General features: G+C 45.0%; 1 protein-coding gene across 2 annotated transcripts; it reads left to right on the top strand.

Annotated features, from left to right (window-relative positions):
• Positions 1-534: 534 nt before the first annotated feature.
• LOC140206993 (uncharacterized) lies at positions 535-17088 on the top strand. Of its 2 annotated transcripts, XR_011888445.1 has the most exons (4): positions 535-873; positions 5983-6226; positions 7399-9034; positions 16068-17088. XR_011888445.1 is itself a non-coding variant. In XM_072275312.1 (3 exons), the coding sequence occupies exon 3, from the start codon at positions 7805-7807 to the stop codon at positions 8825-8827; it is 1023 nt and encodes a 340-aa protein (XP_072131413.1). In that variant the 5' UTR covers positions 535-873; positions 5983-6226; positions 7399-7804; the 3' UTR covers positions 8828-11784. The 2 variants fall into 2 exon arrangements, 1 of the variants encoding a protein (XP_072131413.1); XM_072275312.1 differs by lacking the exon at positions 16068-17088 and having other exon boundaries at positions 7399-11784.
• The last annotated feature ends 1674 nt before the right edge of the window (positions 17089-18762 follow it).

Here is an 18762-nt window from a genome sequence, read left to right as displayed (position 1 = left end):
AAGTGGTTAATTTCTGCAAAATACTGGTGGAAATCAGCAGATCAGGCAGTCGATGTGGAGAGGAACAAATAAACAACGGTTAGGCCGAACCCCTTCAGCATGCATTGGCTGTGTACACCTCTGCTTAGTTGCTGCCTGAACTGCAGAGTTCCTCCAGCATTTTGTGTGAATGTGTCCACATCTCCTGTAACAGCAGAATCTCTTGTGTTTCATATCTGCAGTTGTAAGAACGTTCTACTTTGGCATTAAACATGCGGAACGTTTGCTGATGTTAAGTGTAATGTTTTATGGGAGCTGCATTCTGTGTTAAACGAGCTGCTGAGTTTTCTACACACAAAAACTGAGGTATGTACTTGAACCGGTGCTTGCAGAAACTTTCAATGGCTCTGTGATTAACTTGAAAGCTCTGCGTAACACCTTTCGCCGTCGCTGAAGCACCGATCGAATGCGCAGGCGTCAGGGTTGCGGCTGGTCCCGAATATCACGCATGCGTAGTACACAAAAGGCCTCGGATATCGCTGCCGGTAAGTGTTTCTCTGGGCGACCGTTTTCACTACCGACTGAGGGGCAATTGCTGTGACTCCCGGAAACTGTGGCCTGCAAACTCGGGACAGTCCTGCTCTCTTCCCTCTCTCTCATCCCCACGATCCGTGCACGGACCCCGGGGAGCTTCCGGCTGATGAGGGAATGGGAACCGATGGATCTCTCAGACTGAGCTGAGCTCCAGCTGTCTGAATGCAAGGACTGGGAACTCGGAGAAAGGGAACAAAATCTTTTACATCAGCTGTTGAGAAAATCACCTTTGTTCTGCCTCCAGTCACAAACGAGAGGAAATCTGCAGAGAGGGCACAGTTTTAAGGTGCTTGGAAGCAGGTACGAAGGAGATGTCAGGGGTGTTGTGTTCTTTATACGTACCGTGGGTTACTAATAACAAACATATTCTGGCAGAATTGAACTTTTATTTGACAACAACAAAACCACGTTTTACACTGCCATGCTTCTCGATCATTCTCTCATTTCTGCTCACGTTAGGAACTCTGTCCAGTCACGTCCTGACACGTGATATCACCTCAAGAGGTAAGTTTTTTACGGAGTGGTGAGTGCGTGGAGTGGGCTGCCGGCCACTGTGATGAAGCTGGATACAATAGGGTCTTTTAAGAGGCTCCTGGATAGGTACATGGCACATAGAAAAATAGAGGGCTATGGGGAACTCTTGGTAATTTCTAAAGTAAGTAATGTTCGGCACAACATTGTGGGTTGAAGGGCCTGTATTGTGCTGTATAAATGGGGAAGTCACTTACCCATGACCTCTGGTTGTCGTCCCACCCAACATCAGTGGAAAAAACTGCTTGCATTTACCCTATCTATACCCTCCTACTTCTGTATACTTCCAACAAATCCTCAAAGCATTGTATAATTTCCTTGTTTATGCTTAGAGCCTTTTTCAGGTGTATAAGATGATGAGGGACATTGATCGTGTGGATAGCCAGAGGCTTTTTCCAGGGCTGAAATGGCTAACATGAGGGGCATAGTTTTGAGCTGCTTGGAAATAGGTACCGAAGGGATGGCAGGGGTAAGTTTTTTACACAGAGAGTGATGGGTGTGTGGAATGCACTGCCAGCAGTGGTGGTCGAGGCAGATACAATAGGGTCGTTTAAAAGCCTGTTAGATAGGTACATGGAGCTTAGAAAAATAGAGGTCTGTGTGCTAGGGAAATTCTAGGCAGTTTCTAGAGTAAGTTTCATGGTTGGCAAAACATTGGGCTGAATGGCCTGGAATATGCTGTAGATTTCTATGTTCTATGTTGAACAGCGAAATAACTGGCTATCCTACAATCCTCTGATAACTCTCCCGGCACAAAGGATGATTTAATTATCTCTGCTAGGGCCCTGACGATTTCTGCACTTGCCTCCTGTAGAGTCCGAGGGAGCACCTTGTCATGCCCTGGAGATTTATCCACCCTAATCTGCCTCAGGATAGCAAACATCTCCTCTTCATTAATCTGTACAGTGTCCATGATTTTAATGCTGCTTTTCCACACTCTCATTGACACTGTGTCCATCTCCTGAGTAAATAAGATGAAAAAAATATTTAAGATCTCCCCCATCTGCTTTGGTTCCACACGTGGATTGCCATTCCAGTCTTCCAGAGGACCAACTTTGTGCCTTGCAATCCTTTTGCTCTCAATCTATCTCTAGAATCCCTGAGGCTTACCCTTCGTCTTTTCTGTGAGGGCAATCTCATGCTTTCTTTTAACCATCCTGATTTATTTCTTCCTTGTTCTCTTGCATTTCTTATACTCCATAAGAATCTACCTGCCTATCCCTGTTATGCAACTCCTTTTTGTGCTTCACCAGGTTCTCAATATCTCTTGAAAACCAAGAGATACAGTTTCCAACTTTACCTTTTATTCTGACAAGCACATACCCGCCTTGTACTTTCAAAATTTTGCTTTGAAGGCCTCCCATTTACCAAGCACACCTTTGCCATAAAGCAGCCTGTCACAATCCACAGTTGCCAGATCCTAGTGTCATAATTCCAGTGTTGTTCCACGCTGTGAACACATCCGCCTTTCCTACGCTGCTCCCTGTATTGAAATATACAGGGCTCAGCATATTCACTGCGCCATGCTCAACGTTTTTCATTCCTGACTTTGTCTGAGGACTGAACAACATCTGTCTCCACAACCCCTCTACTATCTGTTCTGTTATTCAGGCTCCCATTCCCCCTGCAACTTTAATTTAAATAACCCCTTTCCCCAGCTCCCACCATGCAACTCCATCACCCCTTTGTGCTTCTTCTCCCAGGTCAATAAAAAGGAGGTGCATACCAGGTACAGGCAGATAGGAACAAATGGGGTACTTATGAAATACAGGAAATTCAAGTTAAAATAAAAGAAGGCATGAGGTTGCCCCAGCAGACAAGATTTAGGAGACTCCTCAGGGATTCTGCAGACATGTTAAGAGCAAAATGATTGCAAGGGGAAAGTTAATCCGCTGGAAGATCAGAATGATAATCCATATGAGGAGACCAAGTAGATGGGGGAGATAGTTTTTTTTGCATCCGTATTTGCACAGGAGTTGGACACAGTCTATAGAAGTGAGGCAAAGCAGCATCAACTTCATGGACCCTGTACAGATTACAGAGGTGGAGGTGTTTGCTGTCTTAAGACACATTACCGTGGATAAATCCCCAGGGCCTGACAGGTTGTTCCCCAGGACTCTGCGGAAGACAAGTGCAGAAATTGTCGGGGCCCAAGCACAGATATATAAATCAACCTTAGTGACAGGTGAGGTACTGGAGGATTGGAGGACAGCCAATGTTGTTCTGCTGTTCAAGAAAGGCTCTAAAAATAAACTAAGAAATTGTACTTTGGTGAGCTTGACATCAGTAGGGGAAGGTTATTGAAATGTATGTGCAGGAACCAGATATATAAGTATTTGGATAGATGTAGACTGATTAAGGATAGACAGCATGGCGTTGTGCACGGTAGGTCATGTCTAACCAATCTTATAGAGTCTCTCGAGGAAGTTATCAGGAAAGTGGACGAAGGCAAGGCAGTGGATGTTGTCTACATGGACTTTAGCAAAGCACTTGACAAAGTCTCATATGGGAGGTTGGTCAAGAAGGTTCAGTCATTCAGCATTCAAGATGAGATAGTAAATTGAATGAGACACTGTCTTTGGGAGAAGCCAGACTGTGGTAGCAGATGGTTGCCTCTCTGACCGGAGGCCTGTGACTAGTGGTGTGCCACAGGGATCAGTGCTGGATCTGTTGTTGTTTGTCATCTATATCAGTAATCTGGATGATAACATGGTTAGCTGGATCAGCAAAGTTGTGGCTGACACCGAGATTGGTGGTGCAGTGGACAGTGAGGAAGACTATCATGGCTTGCAGTGCGATCTGGACCAGCAGTGGACAGTGAAGAAGACTATCATGGCTTGCAGTGCGATCTGGACCAGCTGGGAAAATGGTTTGAGAAATGGAAAATGGAATTTAATGGAGACAAGTGTGAGGTGTTGCACTTTGGTAGGACCTACCAAGGGAGGACTTTCACAGTGACTGTTCAGGCATGGAGGAGTGTTGTAGAAGAAAGGGATCTGGAATACACGTCCTTAATTCACTGAAAGTGGTGTCACAGTTAGATACGGACAGAAAGATTTCAGCCCATTGGCCTTCATGAACCAAAGTAGTGACAATGATAGATCTTTATACTTTATACTTTATCCTTCATTGTTGCCAAACAATTGGAACTAGAACGAACAATCATCACAGCGATATTTGATTCTGCGCTTCACACTCCCTGGATTACACATATTAAATATTAAAAATAGTTAAAATTAGTAAATATTAAAAATTTAAATTATAAATCATAAATAGAAAATAGAAAAATGGGAAGTAAGGTAGTGCAAAAAAAACGAGAGACAGGTCCGGATATTTGGAGGGTACGGCCCAGATTCGGGTCAGGATCCGTTCAGCAGTCGTATCACAGTTGGAAAAGAGCTGTTCCCAAATCTGGCCGTACGAGTCTTCAAGCTCCTGAACCTTCTCCCGGAGGGAAGAGGGACGAAAAGTGTGTTGGCTGGGTAGGTCGTGTCCTTGATTATCCCGGCAGCACTGCTCCGGCAGTGTGCGGTGTAAAGTGAGTCCAAGGACGGAAGATTGGTTTGTGTGATGCGCTGCGCTGTGTTCACGATCTTCTGCAGCTTCTTTCGGTTTTATGGATGTTATGTTGACTTGTAGAAGATATTGGTGAGGCCTAATGTGGAGTCTTGTTTGCACTTGAGGTCACCTACCTACAGGAAAGATGTAAAAGAGGTTGAAAGAGTTCTGAGAAAATTCACAAGGATGTTTCCAGGTCTGGAGGACTTGGGTTATTAGGAAAGATTGAACAGATCAGGACTTTATTGCTTGGAATGTGGAAGATTGAGGGGAGATTTGATTGTGATAGAGGGGCATAGATAGGGTAAATGCAAGCTGGCTTTCTCCACTGGGATTGGGTGGGTTACAACCAGAAGCCATGGGTTAAGTGTGAAAGGTGAAACGGTAGGGGAACATGAGGGGAAACTTCTTCACACAGACCGTCATCCAGGTGTGGAATGAGCAGCCAGCACACCCGGTGCCTGCAAGCTCAAGTTGAACATTTCAGAGGTTTGTACAGGTACCTGGATGGTAGGGGTATGGCAGTAGAAAGTTTAAGTAGCTCGGCACCAACCAGATGGGCCAAAGGGCCTGTTTCTGTATTGTATTATTCTATGACTGTGACAAGAACCTGAAATAATACAAAAACTCACTCTAAGTCCTTTTACCAGCTGTGTGGACCAACCATTCATCTCAGCAGGAATTGTTTATATGGTGTTAAAACTGTGGCACTTTAAGTTAGTAATACATAAAAGAAAATCCCAGCTGCATGTTAACAAAGGCTATTCGTGTGAGAGTGTTTCAGTTACTGTGGGGCCAGGCACCCATGTAGCTCAGTGGGAACAGGGAATAATACCAATGGAGAGAGTCAAGCTGAGCCAGGTCACAGATTGGGGAGGGTAGAAACATAGAAAAAAAACTACCCCACAACACAGGCTCTTTGTCCCACAAAGCTGTGCCGAATATGTCCATACCTGAGAAATTACCTCTAATTTTCTGAGCTCCATATACCTGTCCAGGGGTCTCTTAAAAGACCCTATTGTATCCACCTCTGCCACCGTTGCCGGCAGCCCATTCCACACACTCAGCACTCTCTGCGTAAAAAAACATACCCCTCACATCTCCTCTGAACCCATTCTCATAGAGACAGGAAGACTATCAGAGAATTTGATGATCATTCCAGATACCAGCACTGTGCCCAGTTAGAAGATGATTTCTCTCTCCAAATTGGGTTGAACTCACTGTAACAGCGTGATGCCAGATCACACCTTGACAACTCAAGTGATCTCATCTGAAATGTTGTCCTGCACCCATTGATGAATTTTGTAAATCTTTTTACAGGTTAAAAATGACAAGGAATTTGTCTATGGGAATCTCGAACACAACACACCAGTTTTGCTGTCTCTGTCCAGATATTTAAGAAGTGGAAGCAAGGGATTCACTCGATCATCCTTCCTGCTCAGACTGTGGGGATGGATTCACTCGATCATCTGACTGACTGACGCGCCCAACATTTTACACAGGGGTGAACCCATTCACCTGCTCAGACAGTGGGAATGGATTCAGTCAGTAATCTCAACTGAAGGTACATCAGCAAGTTCACACTGTGCAAGTCCATTCCCTGTTCGTGTTTGCTCTTTTGTTTGCCCTCTCTTTGGCTTTTATTTTGGCTTTGGCTTCTCATTTCAGCCAGGATTTTGTCCTCCTGCCTTTCCACAGCCTACACTTCTTTGGGATGTATCTATCACTCAGCTCCGGAATTGCTCCCAGAAACTCCAGCCATTGCTGCTCCGTTATCACTCTTACCGTATCCCTTCCAAACAAGTTTGGCCAGCTTCTCTGTCATAGAAACATGGGGTAGTTCAGTACGGAAACAGCCTATTTGGCCCATCTAGTCAATGCCGAAAAACATTTAGGCTGTCTAATGCAACCACCTGCACCTGGACCATTGCCCTCCGTACCCCTACCATCCAGGCTCCCATCCGAACCTCTTCGAAATGGTGAAGTCGAGCTCATATTCACCACTTGTGCTGGCATTTCATTCCACACTCTCATGACCATTTCAGTAAAGAGATTTTCCAAATGTTCCCGTTAAATTTTCACCCATGACCTCTGGTTGTCATCCCACCCAACCTCAGTCGAAAGAGCTGCTTGCATTAACCCTATCTATACCCTCATAATTTTGTATACTTCTAACAAATCTTCAATGTATGATTTCCTTGTTTATGTTTAGAGCCTTTTTTAGACGTATAAGATGATGAGGGGCATTGATCTTGTGGATAGCCAGAGGCTTTTTCCCAGGGCTGAAATGGATAACAAGAGGGGCCATAGTTTTAAAGTGCTTGGAAATAAATACCAAGGGGATGTCAGGGGTAAGTTTTTTACACAGAGAGTTCTGGGTGCGTGGAATGCACTGCCAGCTATTTGTGTAAGAGTGTTTCACTTACTGTGGGGCCAGGAACCCGTGCAGCTCAGTGGGAACAGGGAATAATACCAATGGAGAGAATCAAACTGAGCCAGGTCACAGATTGGAGACGGCAGAAATTCCCCATTCTTATAGAGACAGGAAGAGCATCAGAGAGTTTGATGGTCATTCCAGATACCAGCACTGTGCCCAGTTAGAAGATGATTTCTCTCTTCAACTTGGGTTGAACTCACTGTAACAGTGTGATGTCAGATCACACCTTGACAAATCAAGTGATCTCATCTGAAATGTTGACCTACATCCATTGATGAATTTTGTAAATAATTTTACAGGTTAAACAGGACAAGGAATTTGTCTACAGAAATCTCGAGCAGAAGACGCCAGTTTTGCTGTCTCTGTCCAGATATTTAAGAAGTGGAGCAAGGAATTCACTCGATCATCCTTCCTGCTCAGACTGTGGGGAGGGATTCACTCGATCATCTGACCGACTGGCATGCCCATCACTTCACAGGGGGGAACCTATTCATCTGCTCAGACAGTGGGAATGAATTCAGTCGGTCATTTCAACTGAAGGTACATCAGCAAGTTCACACTGGGACAAGGCCATTCACCTGTTCTGTATATGAGAAGGGATTCAATCGGTCTTCCCACCTATGGACACACCAGTCAGTTCACACTGGGCAGATGTTGGTAATCTGCTGAATTTGTGGGGTAGGATTCACTCGGTCATCTGACCTAATGGCTCACCAGCGAGTTCACACTGGAGAGCAGCTGTTCACCTGCTCAGACTGTGGGAAGGGATTCACTCGGTCATCCGCCCTACTGAGACACCAGTCAGTTCACACCGGGGAGCGGCCGTTCACCTGCCTGGACTGTGGGAAGGGATTTACTTGCTCATCTAAACTGAAGGTACATCAGAGAGTTCACACTGGAGAGAGGCCATTCACCTGCTCAGACTGTGGGAAGGGATTCAGTTCGTCATCTCAACTGAAGATACATCAGCGATTTCACACTGGGGAGCGGCCGTTCACCTGCTCGGACTGTGGGAAGGGATTCACTTCGTCATCTGAACTGAAGGGACATCAGCGATTTCACACCGGTGAGAAGCCGTTCACCTGCTCAGACTGTGGGAAGGGATTCACTCGGTCATCCGACCTACTGGTACACACGTCAGTTCATACTGGGGAGAGGCCGTTCAAATGCTCAGACTGTGGGAAGGGATTCACTCAGTCATCTAAACTGAAGGTACATCAGAGAGTTCACACTGGGGAGAGGCCATTCACCTGCTCAGTGTGTGGGAAGGGATTCACTTGGTCATCCAACCTGAAGGCACACCAGCGAGTTCACACAGGGGAGCTGCCGTTCACCTGCTCAGACTGTGGGAAGGGATTCACTTACTCATCTCATCTGAAGGGACATCAGCGAGTTCACACTGGGGAGAGGCCGTTCACCTGCTCAGACTGTGGGAAGGGATTCAGTCGGTCATCCCACCTACTTGTACACAAGTCAGTTCACACTGGGGAGAGGCAGTTCACCTGCTCAGTGTGTGGGAAGGGATTCACTCAGTCATCTCAACTGAAGGGACACCAGTCAGTTCACACTGGGGAGAGGCCGTTTACCTGCTCAGACTGTGGGAAAGGATTCACTCGGTCATTCCACCTACAGAGACACCAGCGACTTCACACTGGGGAGAGGCCGTTCACCTGCTCAGACTTTGGGAAGAGATTCTCTCAGCCAAATCAACCAAATGTGCATGACTGAGTTCACACTGGGGAGAGGCCGTTCCCCTGCTGTGTATGTGGGAAAGGATTCACTCAGTCATCTAACCTTATGTAACTCTCGCTTCAGCTAGCAGCTTAATATAGGGGGTGATAGCCCCCCAGCCCGGCCAAACTTAAGAAATCTCGTTTGGGTGGATGCTGCGTGATGTCTCCTCTGTTACAAATCGGTACCACAAAATAACAAATGGTAAACAATATCTGATTAAACGATTGAACTTTATAATTCTTACTTTGACTAAGGCTGAGGAACTGGTGTAGGGGGCAGGGTTTCAGATTTCAGGATCATTGGGATCTCTTCTGGGGCAGGTGGGACCTGTACAAGAGAGACGGGTTACACCTGAACTACAAGGGGACCGGTATCCTTGCGGGGAGGTTTGTTCGTGCTATTGGGGAGGGTTTAAGCTCGATTTGCAGGGGGATGGGAACCAGAGTGCCAGAGCAGATAGTGGAGCGGGGGTGAAAATAAATGATGTTAAAAGCTCATGCAAAGCCACAATTAGAAGGGTTGTGCATGGTGGAAACAATCTTCTGAGGTGTGTCTATTTCAATGCAAGGAGTATTGTGTGGAAGGCAGATGAGCTGAGGGCATGGATTGACACATGGAATGACGACATTATAGCAATTAGTGAAACTTGGCTGCAGGAGGGATAGGACTGGCAGCTTAATGTTCCAGGGTTCTGATGTTTCAGACGTGATAGAGGCAGAGGAATGAAAGGGGGTGGGGGCTGCAGGTGGTAGCATTGCTAGTCAGGAAAATGTTACAGCAGTGCTCAGGCAGGACAGATTAGAGGGCTTGTCTATTGAGGCCATATGGGTGGAGCTGGGAAACAAGAAAGGTATGGCCACATAAATGGGGTTGTATTATAGACCACCCAGTAGTCAACGAGAATTGGAGGAGCATATCTGCAGAGAGATAGACAACTGCAGGAAGGAAAAATTAGTGATAGTAGGGGATTTTAATTTTCCACATACTGATTGGGTCTCCCATACTGTTAAAGGTCTAGACAGGTTAGAGCTTGTAATATGTGTTCTGGAAAGTTTTCTAAATCAATATATGGAGGTACCAACTAGAGAGGATGCAATATTAGATCTCCCATTCGGAAATGAGTTAGGACTGGCGACGGGAGTGTGTGTAGGGGAGCACTTTGGTTCCAGTGATCATAACACCATTAGTTTCAACTTGATCATGGATAACGATAGATCTGGTACTCGGTTTGAGGTTCTAAACTGGAAAAAGGCGAAATTTGAAGAAATGAGAAAGGATCCAAAAAGCATGGATTGGGACAGTTTGTTCTCTGGCAAGGGTGTGATTGGTAAGTGGGAAGCCTTCAAAGGAGAAAGTTTTGAGAGTGCAGAGTTTGTATGATCCTGTCAGGATTAAAGGCAAAGTGAATAGGAATAAGGAACCTTGGTTCTCAAGGGATATTGGAGCTCTGATAAAGAAGAAGAGAGAGTTGTATGACATGTATAGGAAACAGGGAGCAAATAAGGTGCTAGAGGAGTATAAAAAGTGCGAAAAAAACTTAAGAAAGAAATCAGGAGGGCTAAAAGAAGACATGAGGTTGCCTTGGCAGTCAAGGTGAAGGATAATCCAAAGAGCTTTTACAGGTATATTAAGAGTGAAAGGATTGTAAGGGATAAAATTGGTCCTCTTGAAGATCAGAGTGGTCGGCTATGTGTGAAGCCAAAAGAAATGGGGGAGATCTTAAATGGGTTTTTTACGTCTGTATTTACTAAGGAAACTGGCATGAAGTCTATGGAATTAAGGGAAACAGGTAGTGAGATCATGGAAACTGTACAGATTGAAAAGGAGGAGGTGCTTGCTATCTTGAGGCAAATTAGAGTGGATAAATCCCCAGAACCTGACAGGGTATTCCCTCGGATCTTGAAGGAGACTAGTGTTGAAATTGCAGGGGCCCTGGCAGATATATTTAAAATGTCGGTATCTACGGGTGAGGTGCTGGAGGATTGGAGGATGGCTCATGTTGTTCCGTTGTTTAAAAAAGGATCTAAAAGTAATCTGGAAAATTATAGGCCGGTAAGTTTGACGTCGGTAGTAGGTAAGTTATTGGAAGGAGTACTAAAAGATAGGATTTACAAGTATTTGGATACACAGGGACATAATATGCAGAGTCAACATGGCTTTGTGCGTGGTAGGTCATGTTTAACCAATCTGTTTTTCGAGGAGGTTACCAGGAAAGTGGATGGAGGGAAGGCAGTGGATTTTGTCTACATGGACTTCAGTAAGGCCTTTGACGAGGTCCCACATGGGAGGTTAGTTAGGAAAATTCAGTCGCTAGGTATACATGGAGAGGTGGTAAATTAGATTAAACATTGGCTCAATGGAAGAAGCCAGAGTGTGGTAGTAGAGGAATGCTCTCTGAGTGGAGGCCTGTGACTAGTGGTGTGCCACAGGGATCAGTGCTGGGTCCATTGTTATTTGTCATCTATATCAATGATCTGGATGATAATGTGGTAAATTGGTCCGGGTGCAGGTCAGTGGGACTAGGCAGAAAAATGGTTCAGCAGAGCCAAGAAGGGCATTCTGTGTGGTAGTGTTCTGTGGTTCTATATGGTTAGTGAAGTAAACAAAAAAAAAAGGGCCCACTCTCTCCATTCGCATCTTCTCATTTCTCCCCAACAAAAGAACACGAAAATCCCTCTTCCAGACTCACAAGAAAGAACATTTCTCTCACTGGATGACCTCGCACTCCAAAACCCTGTTATCTCCAGTCATAACCTAAACATTGCTGCTACAGAGAAACCATTACCTCAGCAGTGAAACACCGCACAGAGGCCGTTACATTAGCAGTGAAACCTTACAGCGTGTTACACTTGTGACATACTGCTGGGTTCACACTGGGGAGAAAGTTTCAATAAGCTGCATGCTGGATATTTGTCCATCACCGTGCTGAATGCAATTTCGAGAGTGACTGTCAGTGCTGAACTCTGCAATTATTGCTGCTGCTCACCACACCCAGTTCTGCACCCTGGTCACTGGGCATGGGAGGAGTTTCTTCTGCTGCATATTCACCTTTAATGGGGCTGGAGTTTAATATTCTGGATCTGAGACAAATAAATCAGTTCTATTTTAAACTCTGTCTCCGGTACTTAGTGAATTTATAACACACCTAGTGTACAGTAGAGAGTCAACTCAGGCCGGCTGGACCCTGCCAGTGATTCAGTGCCACAACAGTCCTTTGAAATCCTGCACTGTTGTTCATCTCTCACTCTCCCTGTGGTGATGGGTTCCAAACAGTCACCACTCTGTGGGTGAAGAGGTTTTGCTTGAATTCTCTGCAGACTGAAGTCGTCGAGCTGACTGCAGCTCTGTCTGAGATGTTCTTCGCCCCTCTAATCTCTGGGCTGAGGAAGAATGACATTGGTAGTTAACCTCCTTATTCAGGGCTCATTTCCACATTATGGGTCACTTTCCCTGCTTGTATAGGTTTGTTAGAAAACACCACTGTCCTCTAAAGACTGAAAGCAGAATGGGAAACTGTCAGTTGGATGTTCAACGGAGCAGAGTCAGAAACCAGAGGCGGGTCTGCACAGGGCAGAGTTTGGGGCTCTGGACGATGGTCAGGGTAAGAATGTATGATGAGGGGAAGGGAATCAGCAGCGGGGCGTGGCAACGAATGACAGAGTAGCAACATTTGGAAGCTGATTGACAGGGAATATAATTCGGTTGTCTGACTGATGACACAAGCAATGCCCGTGGTGAGGTGCTCCACTTCGAGGAACATGTGTGTGTTGGGAATAGTTTTATCTATTGAGGGAGTTGTTCCTGCTTGTTTATCCTGTGATATTATATCCAGATGGTTATTTGAGATTGTCCTGTCTGTAATAATTTATTGATTATCATATGAAATGTGAGATTCTGTCCCGAACTGGATCAGGTTTGAATTTATGGTGCCTTAATGAAGTTATGGTGGTCATTCATGAGTTTGTATTTTAAAGCAAGATTTTGGTGACTGATATTTGACATTTCATTGTGCCTTCATAAGTAATCAGATTGATTCAAACTGCTGGATCCTGGAATGTGTTGGATTGTGTCTGGTTTCTCGGCATTTGCTGGATTTATTGCCTTGTTTGTTTGTATTGTATGTATTTTTGATTTTTTTTTCCTTTGTTTAAACACCTTGTCCTGTATTTCTGCAAGGAACCCCTCTGTTTCTGGGAAGAGGTCTCCAACTCTCAGTCAGGTGCTCGATGCTTCCTTGTCACCATCTCGTCTGCTCAGATCATTGGGATGTCTCCCATGGAGGGTCATACTCATTCCACTGGTTAATGTTTTCTTCCATAGTGATGATTCATTTTTCTGAGTTGGCCTCTCATTGAAGTTTTCTGGCCTGTACTTCTTATCATGATTGCAGAAACACACATGGAGTGCTGAATCCTCTTCATTTTTGATGAAAATATATACTTAGATGTTTTATCTGACTGTTGTGTGATTTTTTTTTCATGTGTGTTATTTCTCTTCCTCCTTCTGTCCAAGGTAGTGTTAATCTAAGTGGGTTTGAGTGTAAATAGTCTTTTCTAAAGTTGTCATTTCAGTTCTTATTGATCTTTGTAAATTTTACTGATTGAAGTGGGAGCAAGATATTTTCATTAAAAAAGTCAATGTTGGTATTGATGAAGGTATTTACTGTCTTTGTTGTATTTGTTAACTATTGAACTGTTTGGCAGGTTTTTTAAGCCTTCAACTAAATTTTGTCAAAGGTTTTCCCTATTTCACACTACTTTCTATTTTCTTTGCTTGTTGATATTCCAGATACGTGGCTATCAAGAGTCCCGATGAAGGGTCTTGGCCCAAAATGTTGATTCCCATCCATAGATGCTGCCTGACATGCTGAGCTCCTCCTGCACTGTGTGTAGTTCTCTAAATTTCCAGCATCTGCAGGTCCTCTTGTTTCCCAGATACTTGTATGTTTCTTGAAAGAACAAGCTAAGAACAAGCTGGTAGTGGGGTTGTGTGGCCCTGTTGGTAAAATATTAAATAAAATCATTAGAAAGAGGTGGCATAGGGTTGGAAGGTGTCGAATCTGTGGGTAGAATTAAGGAATAGCAAATGTTAAAAAAAATAAATCCCTTATGGGAATTGTAGAGAGATCTCCAAACAGTGGTGAGTATGTGGTCCACAAATTACAATGGGGGATAGGAAATGCACGCCGAAAGGGCAATGCACAGGGGATATACAAGGATGTTGCCTGGATTGGGGAGCACTGCTTATGAGAATAGGTTGAGTGAACCCAGCCTTTTCTCCTTGGAGTGACGGAGGATGAAAGGTGATCTGATAGACGTGTATAAGATGAGGAGAGGCACTGATCATGTTGACAGACAGGTTTTTTTTTCCCAGGGTGAAATGGCTAACACGAGCCGGCACTGTTTTAAGGTGCGTGGATGTAGGTACAGAGGAGATATCGGGTGAATTTTTTACGCAGAGAGCAGTAAGTGCGTGGAATGGGCTGCCAGTGGCAGTGTTGAGGTGGAAACGATGAGGTCTTTTAGGAGTCTCCTGGATAGGTACATGGAGCTTGGAAAAATAGGGGAGTATGGATAAGCCTAGGTAATTCTATGGTAAGGACATGTTCAGCACAGCCTTGTGGGCCGAAGGGCCTGTACTGTGTTGTAGGTTTTCTATGTCTCTAAGGTGCTGCACGTGAGGTTGCTTAACAAGATCACAGCTCATGGATTTACAGGAAAGATGCTTGTATGGATGGAAGATTGGCTGACTGACAAGGGAGAAAGAGTCAGAATAATGTGGAGAATTCCGTTATGCTGTCAGTAACTAATGGTGTTCCGTGGGGGTCAGTATTGAGACTGCATCTTTTAATGTTAAATCGATACCTTGGTGACAAACTTTGCAGTTGATACAAAGATAGGTACGGGATAGGTAGTTTGGAGCAAAGCGGGAGTCTGCAGAAGGACTTTGATAGATTTGGAGAACAGACAACGAAGTATCAGATGAAATACAGTGTCTGCAAGTGTACGGTCACGTACAATTGGTAGAAAGAATAAGGGTGTAGAAAAAAAATTAAATGGGAGAAAATTCAAAAATCAGAGGTGTATGGGTACTTGTGAGTGCTTGAGCAGGAGGCCCTAAACATTTGCTTGCAGATTGAGTTGATTAAGGATAACAACTGTAACGTTAGCATATAAGAGCAAGGACGTGACACTGTAGCTTTATAACTCATTGGTCAGATCGCTCTTGCTGTATTGTGAGCAGTTTAACTGAGGAAAAAAATGTGCTCGTATTGGAGCGGGTCGGGAGAAGGTTCACCAGAATGATTCCAGGAATGAAAGGGTTAATGTATGAGGAGCGTTGAACAGCTTTGACCCTGTACTCGCTGGTCCAGAAGAAAGAGAGGGGATCTCATTGAAACCTATTAAATACTGAAAGGCCTGGACTGAGTGGCTGTGAAGAAGATGCACCCTACACTGTGTCAGTCTGGGAGCAGAGGCCACGGCCTCAACATACAGGGCATCCACTGAGAGCAGAGATGAGGAGCAATTCCTGTAGTCAGGGAGCGGTAAATCTTTGGAATTCATTGCCATGGACTGAGTAGATGCCAAGTCATTGAATGTATTTTAAATGATGTTGAAAGATTATGGGGAGAAGGCAGGAGAATGGGGTTGAGAGAGAGAATCAACTGGACACGAAGGAATGATGGAGCAGACTCGATTGGCTGAGCAGCCTGTGTTTCATATCTCATGGCTCAAGGCCTGAAGAAGAGGCCAGTGAGGTTGCATTAGTGTTTGTTAGGGTATCAGCACCTGGATTATTGTATTCAGTTTTGGTCGTTCTGTAGGAGAGAGGACATCAAGCTGGAATGAGTGCAGAGGAGATTTACGAGAATGGTGCCGGTACTCGAGGGACTGAGGTCTGGAGAGAGGCTGGGCAGGTTGGGACTTCACACCTTGAAGTGCAGGAGATTGAGGCTGACATGATGCAGGTGTTCCAAACCATGAATGTACAGTGTTATGAACCCCTAAGGTTATTTTTTGCTGTGGACTGTCACTTTAAGGAACAACAGAGAACTGAGACTAACTTTTGGATTTCTGTTGAGAGTGAGAGGGGCGGAACTGCCTTTAGCTCGTGTTTACACTTTTACAAGGACACGGACTATTGCTGTCAGCTTGTGGGTTGCCATGGAAAGAGAAAGAGAGAGAGAGGTGGAGTTATTTGATGGACATTTGATGTTATGGTTTCTCTGCAGCGTGTTTACTTTCTACAAGAACAATTACGGACACAGAAAAGCGCGTGCTCAGAGTCAAGATGGATTTGGTCAATGGAAGACACCAGTGAGTCGGTCAGTAGCCCAAAAGGGCTGAGTTGAGATGGATCCTGGTATTGATGAATGACTCACAAGTTTTCTGCAACTAGAACAAGTTTGCAGGAAGAGAAGAGGGGAGAGAAAGGTTTGAAACAGAAGAAACCGAGTGACAAAGAGGTCACTGTTTGGACTCTCTCCTCTGTAGCCCGTAAAGGGTGAGTTTGAGTTCCATTTGAATACGAAGGTGTGATTGTCACGTAGTTAATCCACAAGAGAGGATTCTCTGGTGAGGGGGAAACCTTTGTGAATACCACTTGTGTGTTACCCTTGTCTGGGTGTGGTAGTTCACTGAAGAAAGACACCCCTGTGGCAAATCACCGTTGGAGTTATTTCGTATGTCGTGGAGCTGGATAAGTGGCTATCGCATTGTGTGTTTGGGGTAACCTTGTGGAATCTACTGGTGTGTCTACCCTTGCCTGGGTGGTGGTTCCCTTGAAGAGGGTTCCCTTTGTGATAAGCTACTGTGAAGATAATCCATACGCCGATTTGGTTTGAGTATCCTGTGGCCACCACTTTGGGATGACCCGTAGCTGAATTTGAGTGTGGTACCGCTTGTGTTGAAAGGATATTTGTTGAAGATCACTGTCGGTGATACTTCATGTGTGGAGTGGAACAACTTCGGAGATGAAACCTACTACTATTGTTATCTTGTATTGCTGTCATGGAATCTGTGGAATTTCGACATAATTGCCTTCTCACAGCATTCACCTTTTAGACTACAAACACCTTGCATTAATTAACATGAGCATTGAACTGAACAATCAGACTGTATCCCTCACCACCTAAACTTGAAGAAGTTTGGGTTCTGTATTTACACACCTGTATATGCATAGGTTCTGCTAACCTGTTTGATTTCTCTGGTTATATATTACTGTTTTGTGCAGTTACTCATAAAAATAGAAATAGTTAACAGCAAAACCAGACTCCAGGTGTGTTCCATTTCGGCTGGTTCTTTAGTCCGTTACAGGGTATGTAACAACAGAAATGGGGAATGTGCGCAGTCCTTTCCCCTCCTTTGTGGAATCAACAACCTGACGGCACTGGTTTAAGGTGAGAGAGGATTGATTTAATAGGGATCCCAGGGGAAAACTATGAATCCACTCTCCCTTCCAGTTCATTGTTTAACTAACACGATGAGTTCACTCTCAGGTTGGAGGAACAACACATATTACATCCGGGTAGTTTACAACCCGATGGCATGAACACATATATCTTTAACCCTTCAATACTGTTCCTATTCTATACCTTCACAGTATGGTCTGGGTCAATTTTGACCCGGCCCAAGAATCCCCTCATAACAAGTGTCTTTACCAAAGTTTGAACGACAGATCTATTCAGAATGCTAAAACAGCCTATCTGACATTAATAAATGGGTGATTAATCCTTAATTAATGTTTCAGAGAGGAGGGAGAGTATTTTTTTAGGTTTTACACCACTCGTTCATGGAGAAAAAACATCTACTATCACACAATATCATGTCCTATTTTACCCTTGACATGCAGACATAACAGCCATAATGATTTAAATATATTTTATTGAAACTGAAAATGGCAAGAACATTCTGGAACCGTGGGGTTTATTATATAACCATTTATAACCATTACAACCATCAAACACTGTCCACAGAGTTAGGATGCGAGTGTGCGGGTAGTGGGCAAAATATCCCTCTAGTGTTTGTACATCTCGTACTGGAGATGAGTGTCACTTCACCCTGCCACTTTGTTTTTGGCCCAGATTGTCATCATCTTGGTCCCGGACTTGCCTTTCTTGGGATCTCGCTCCTCGTTAACCTCCATTTTGAAGTTTGCTAAAATGGTGGAGTTATTGCTTATGGATAATGTTTTGGGGGTGGTGGGCTTTATAGGAACTGAGTGCTGTAATCTGGGGGTTGTGCAGTAGCTTATTGAGGGGTGCTGTGGGGAGGGACAGGCCCGGAGGTAGAGTTAGGTAATGGGGGTGGAGGATTCACAGCGAAAGGGGGTGGGGTGGGGTGGCAATTGGCATTGCTGGGGGTGGGGTTTCTGGAGGACCTTGCAGTAGGGGGGAGGGCTGAAACAGGAACTGAACTGCTGGTGATATTGGGTGAATTTGGCCCCTTGGTGGGTTGAGGTCTTGGGTTTATGGGGGTGTGTAGGAGGGTTGGAGATGTTAGGTTTAGGGGCAGGGCAAAGGGCTGTTATGTAAGCCCTTTTATGGGATGTGGCTTGGATTATTTGGAGCACTGTCCAGTTTAGTTCGGGTGCACGGTCAGTTGGAAGTTAGGATTAGGGTGAAGGGTAGGGTTGGGAATGTTTGTGAGGTGAACTTGGCTCCCTGGTGGGGAGAAGGCACAGGTTTATGGGGGTGTGCAGGGGGGTTGGAAGTGTTAGACTCAGGTGTATGGCTGGGTGGTGGGGCCACGGGACCTTGCGGTGGTGGGAGGAGTTGAAAGAGCACCCAAACCAATGGTGAAGTGGGGTAAACCTGGCCTCCCGGTGGAGAGAGGGCTCAGGTCGATGGGGGTGTGTAGGATGGGTGAAGTTGTTATGTTTAGGGCTATGGCTGAGGAATGTGGATGCAGGCCTCCCCATGGGGTGGG

Source organism: Mobula birostris, chromosome 13, assembly GCF_030028105.1.
Source record: "Mobula birostris isolate sMobBir1 chromosome 13, sMobBir1.hap1, whole genome shotgun sequence".
In the NCBI taxonomy this organism is placed as follows: Eukaryota; Metazoa; Chordata; class Chondrichthyes; order Myliobatiformes; family Myliobatidae; genus Mobula; species Mobula birostris.
The sequence above is the reverse complement of the archived record's forward strand: the minus strand, read 5'-3'. Positions and strand labels throughout refer to the sequence as shown.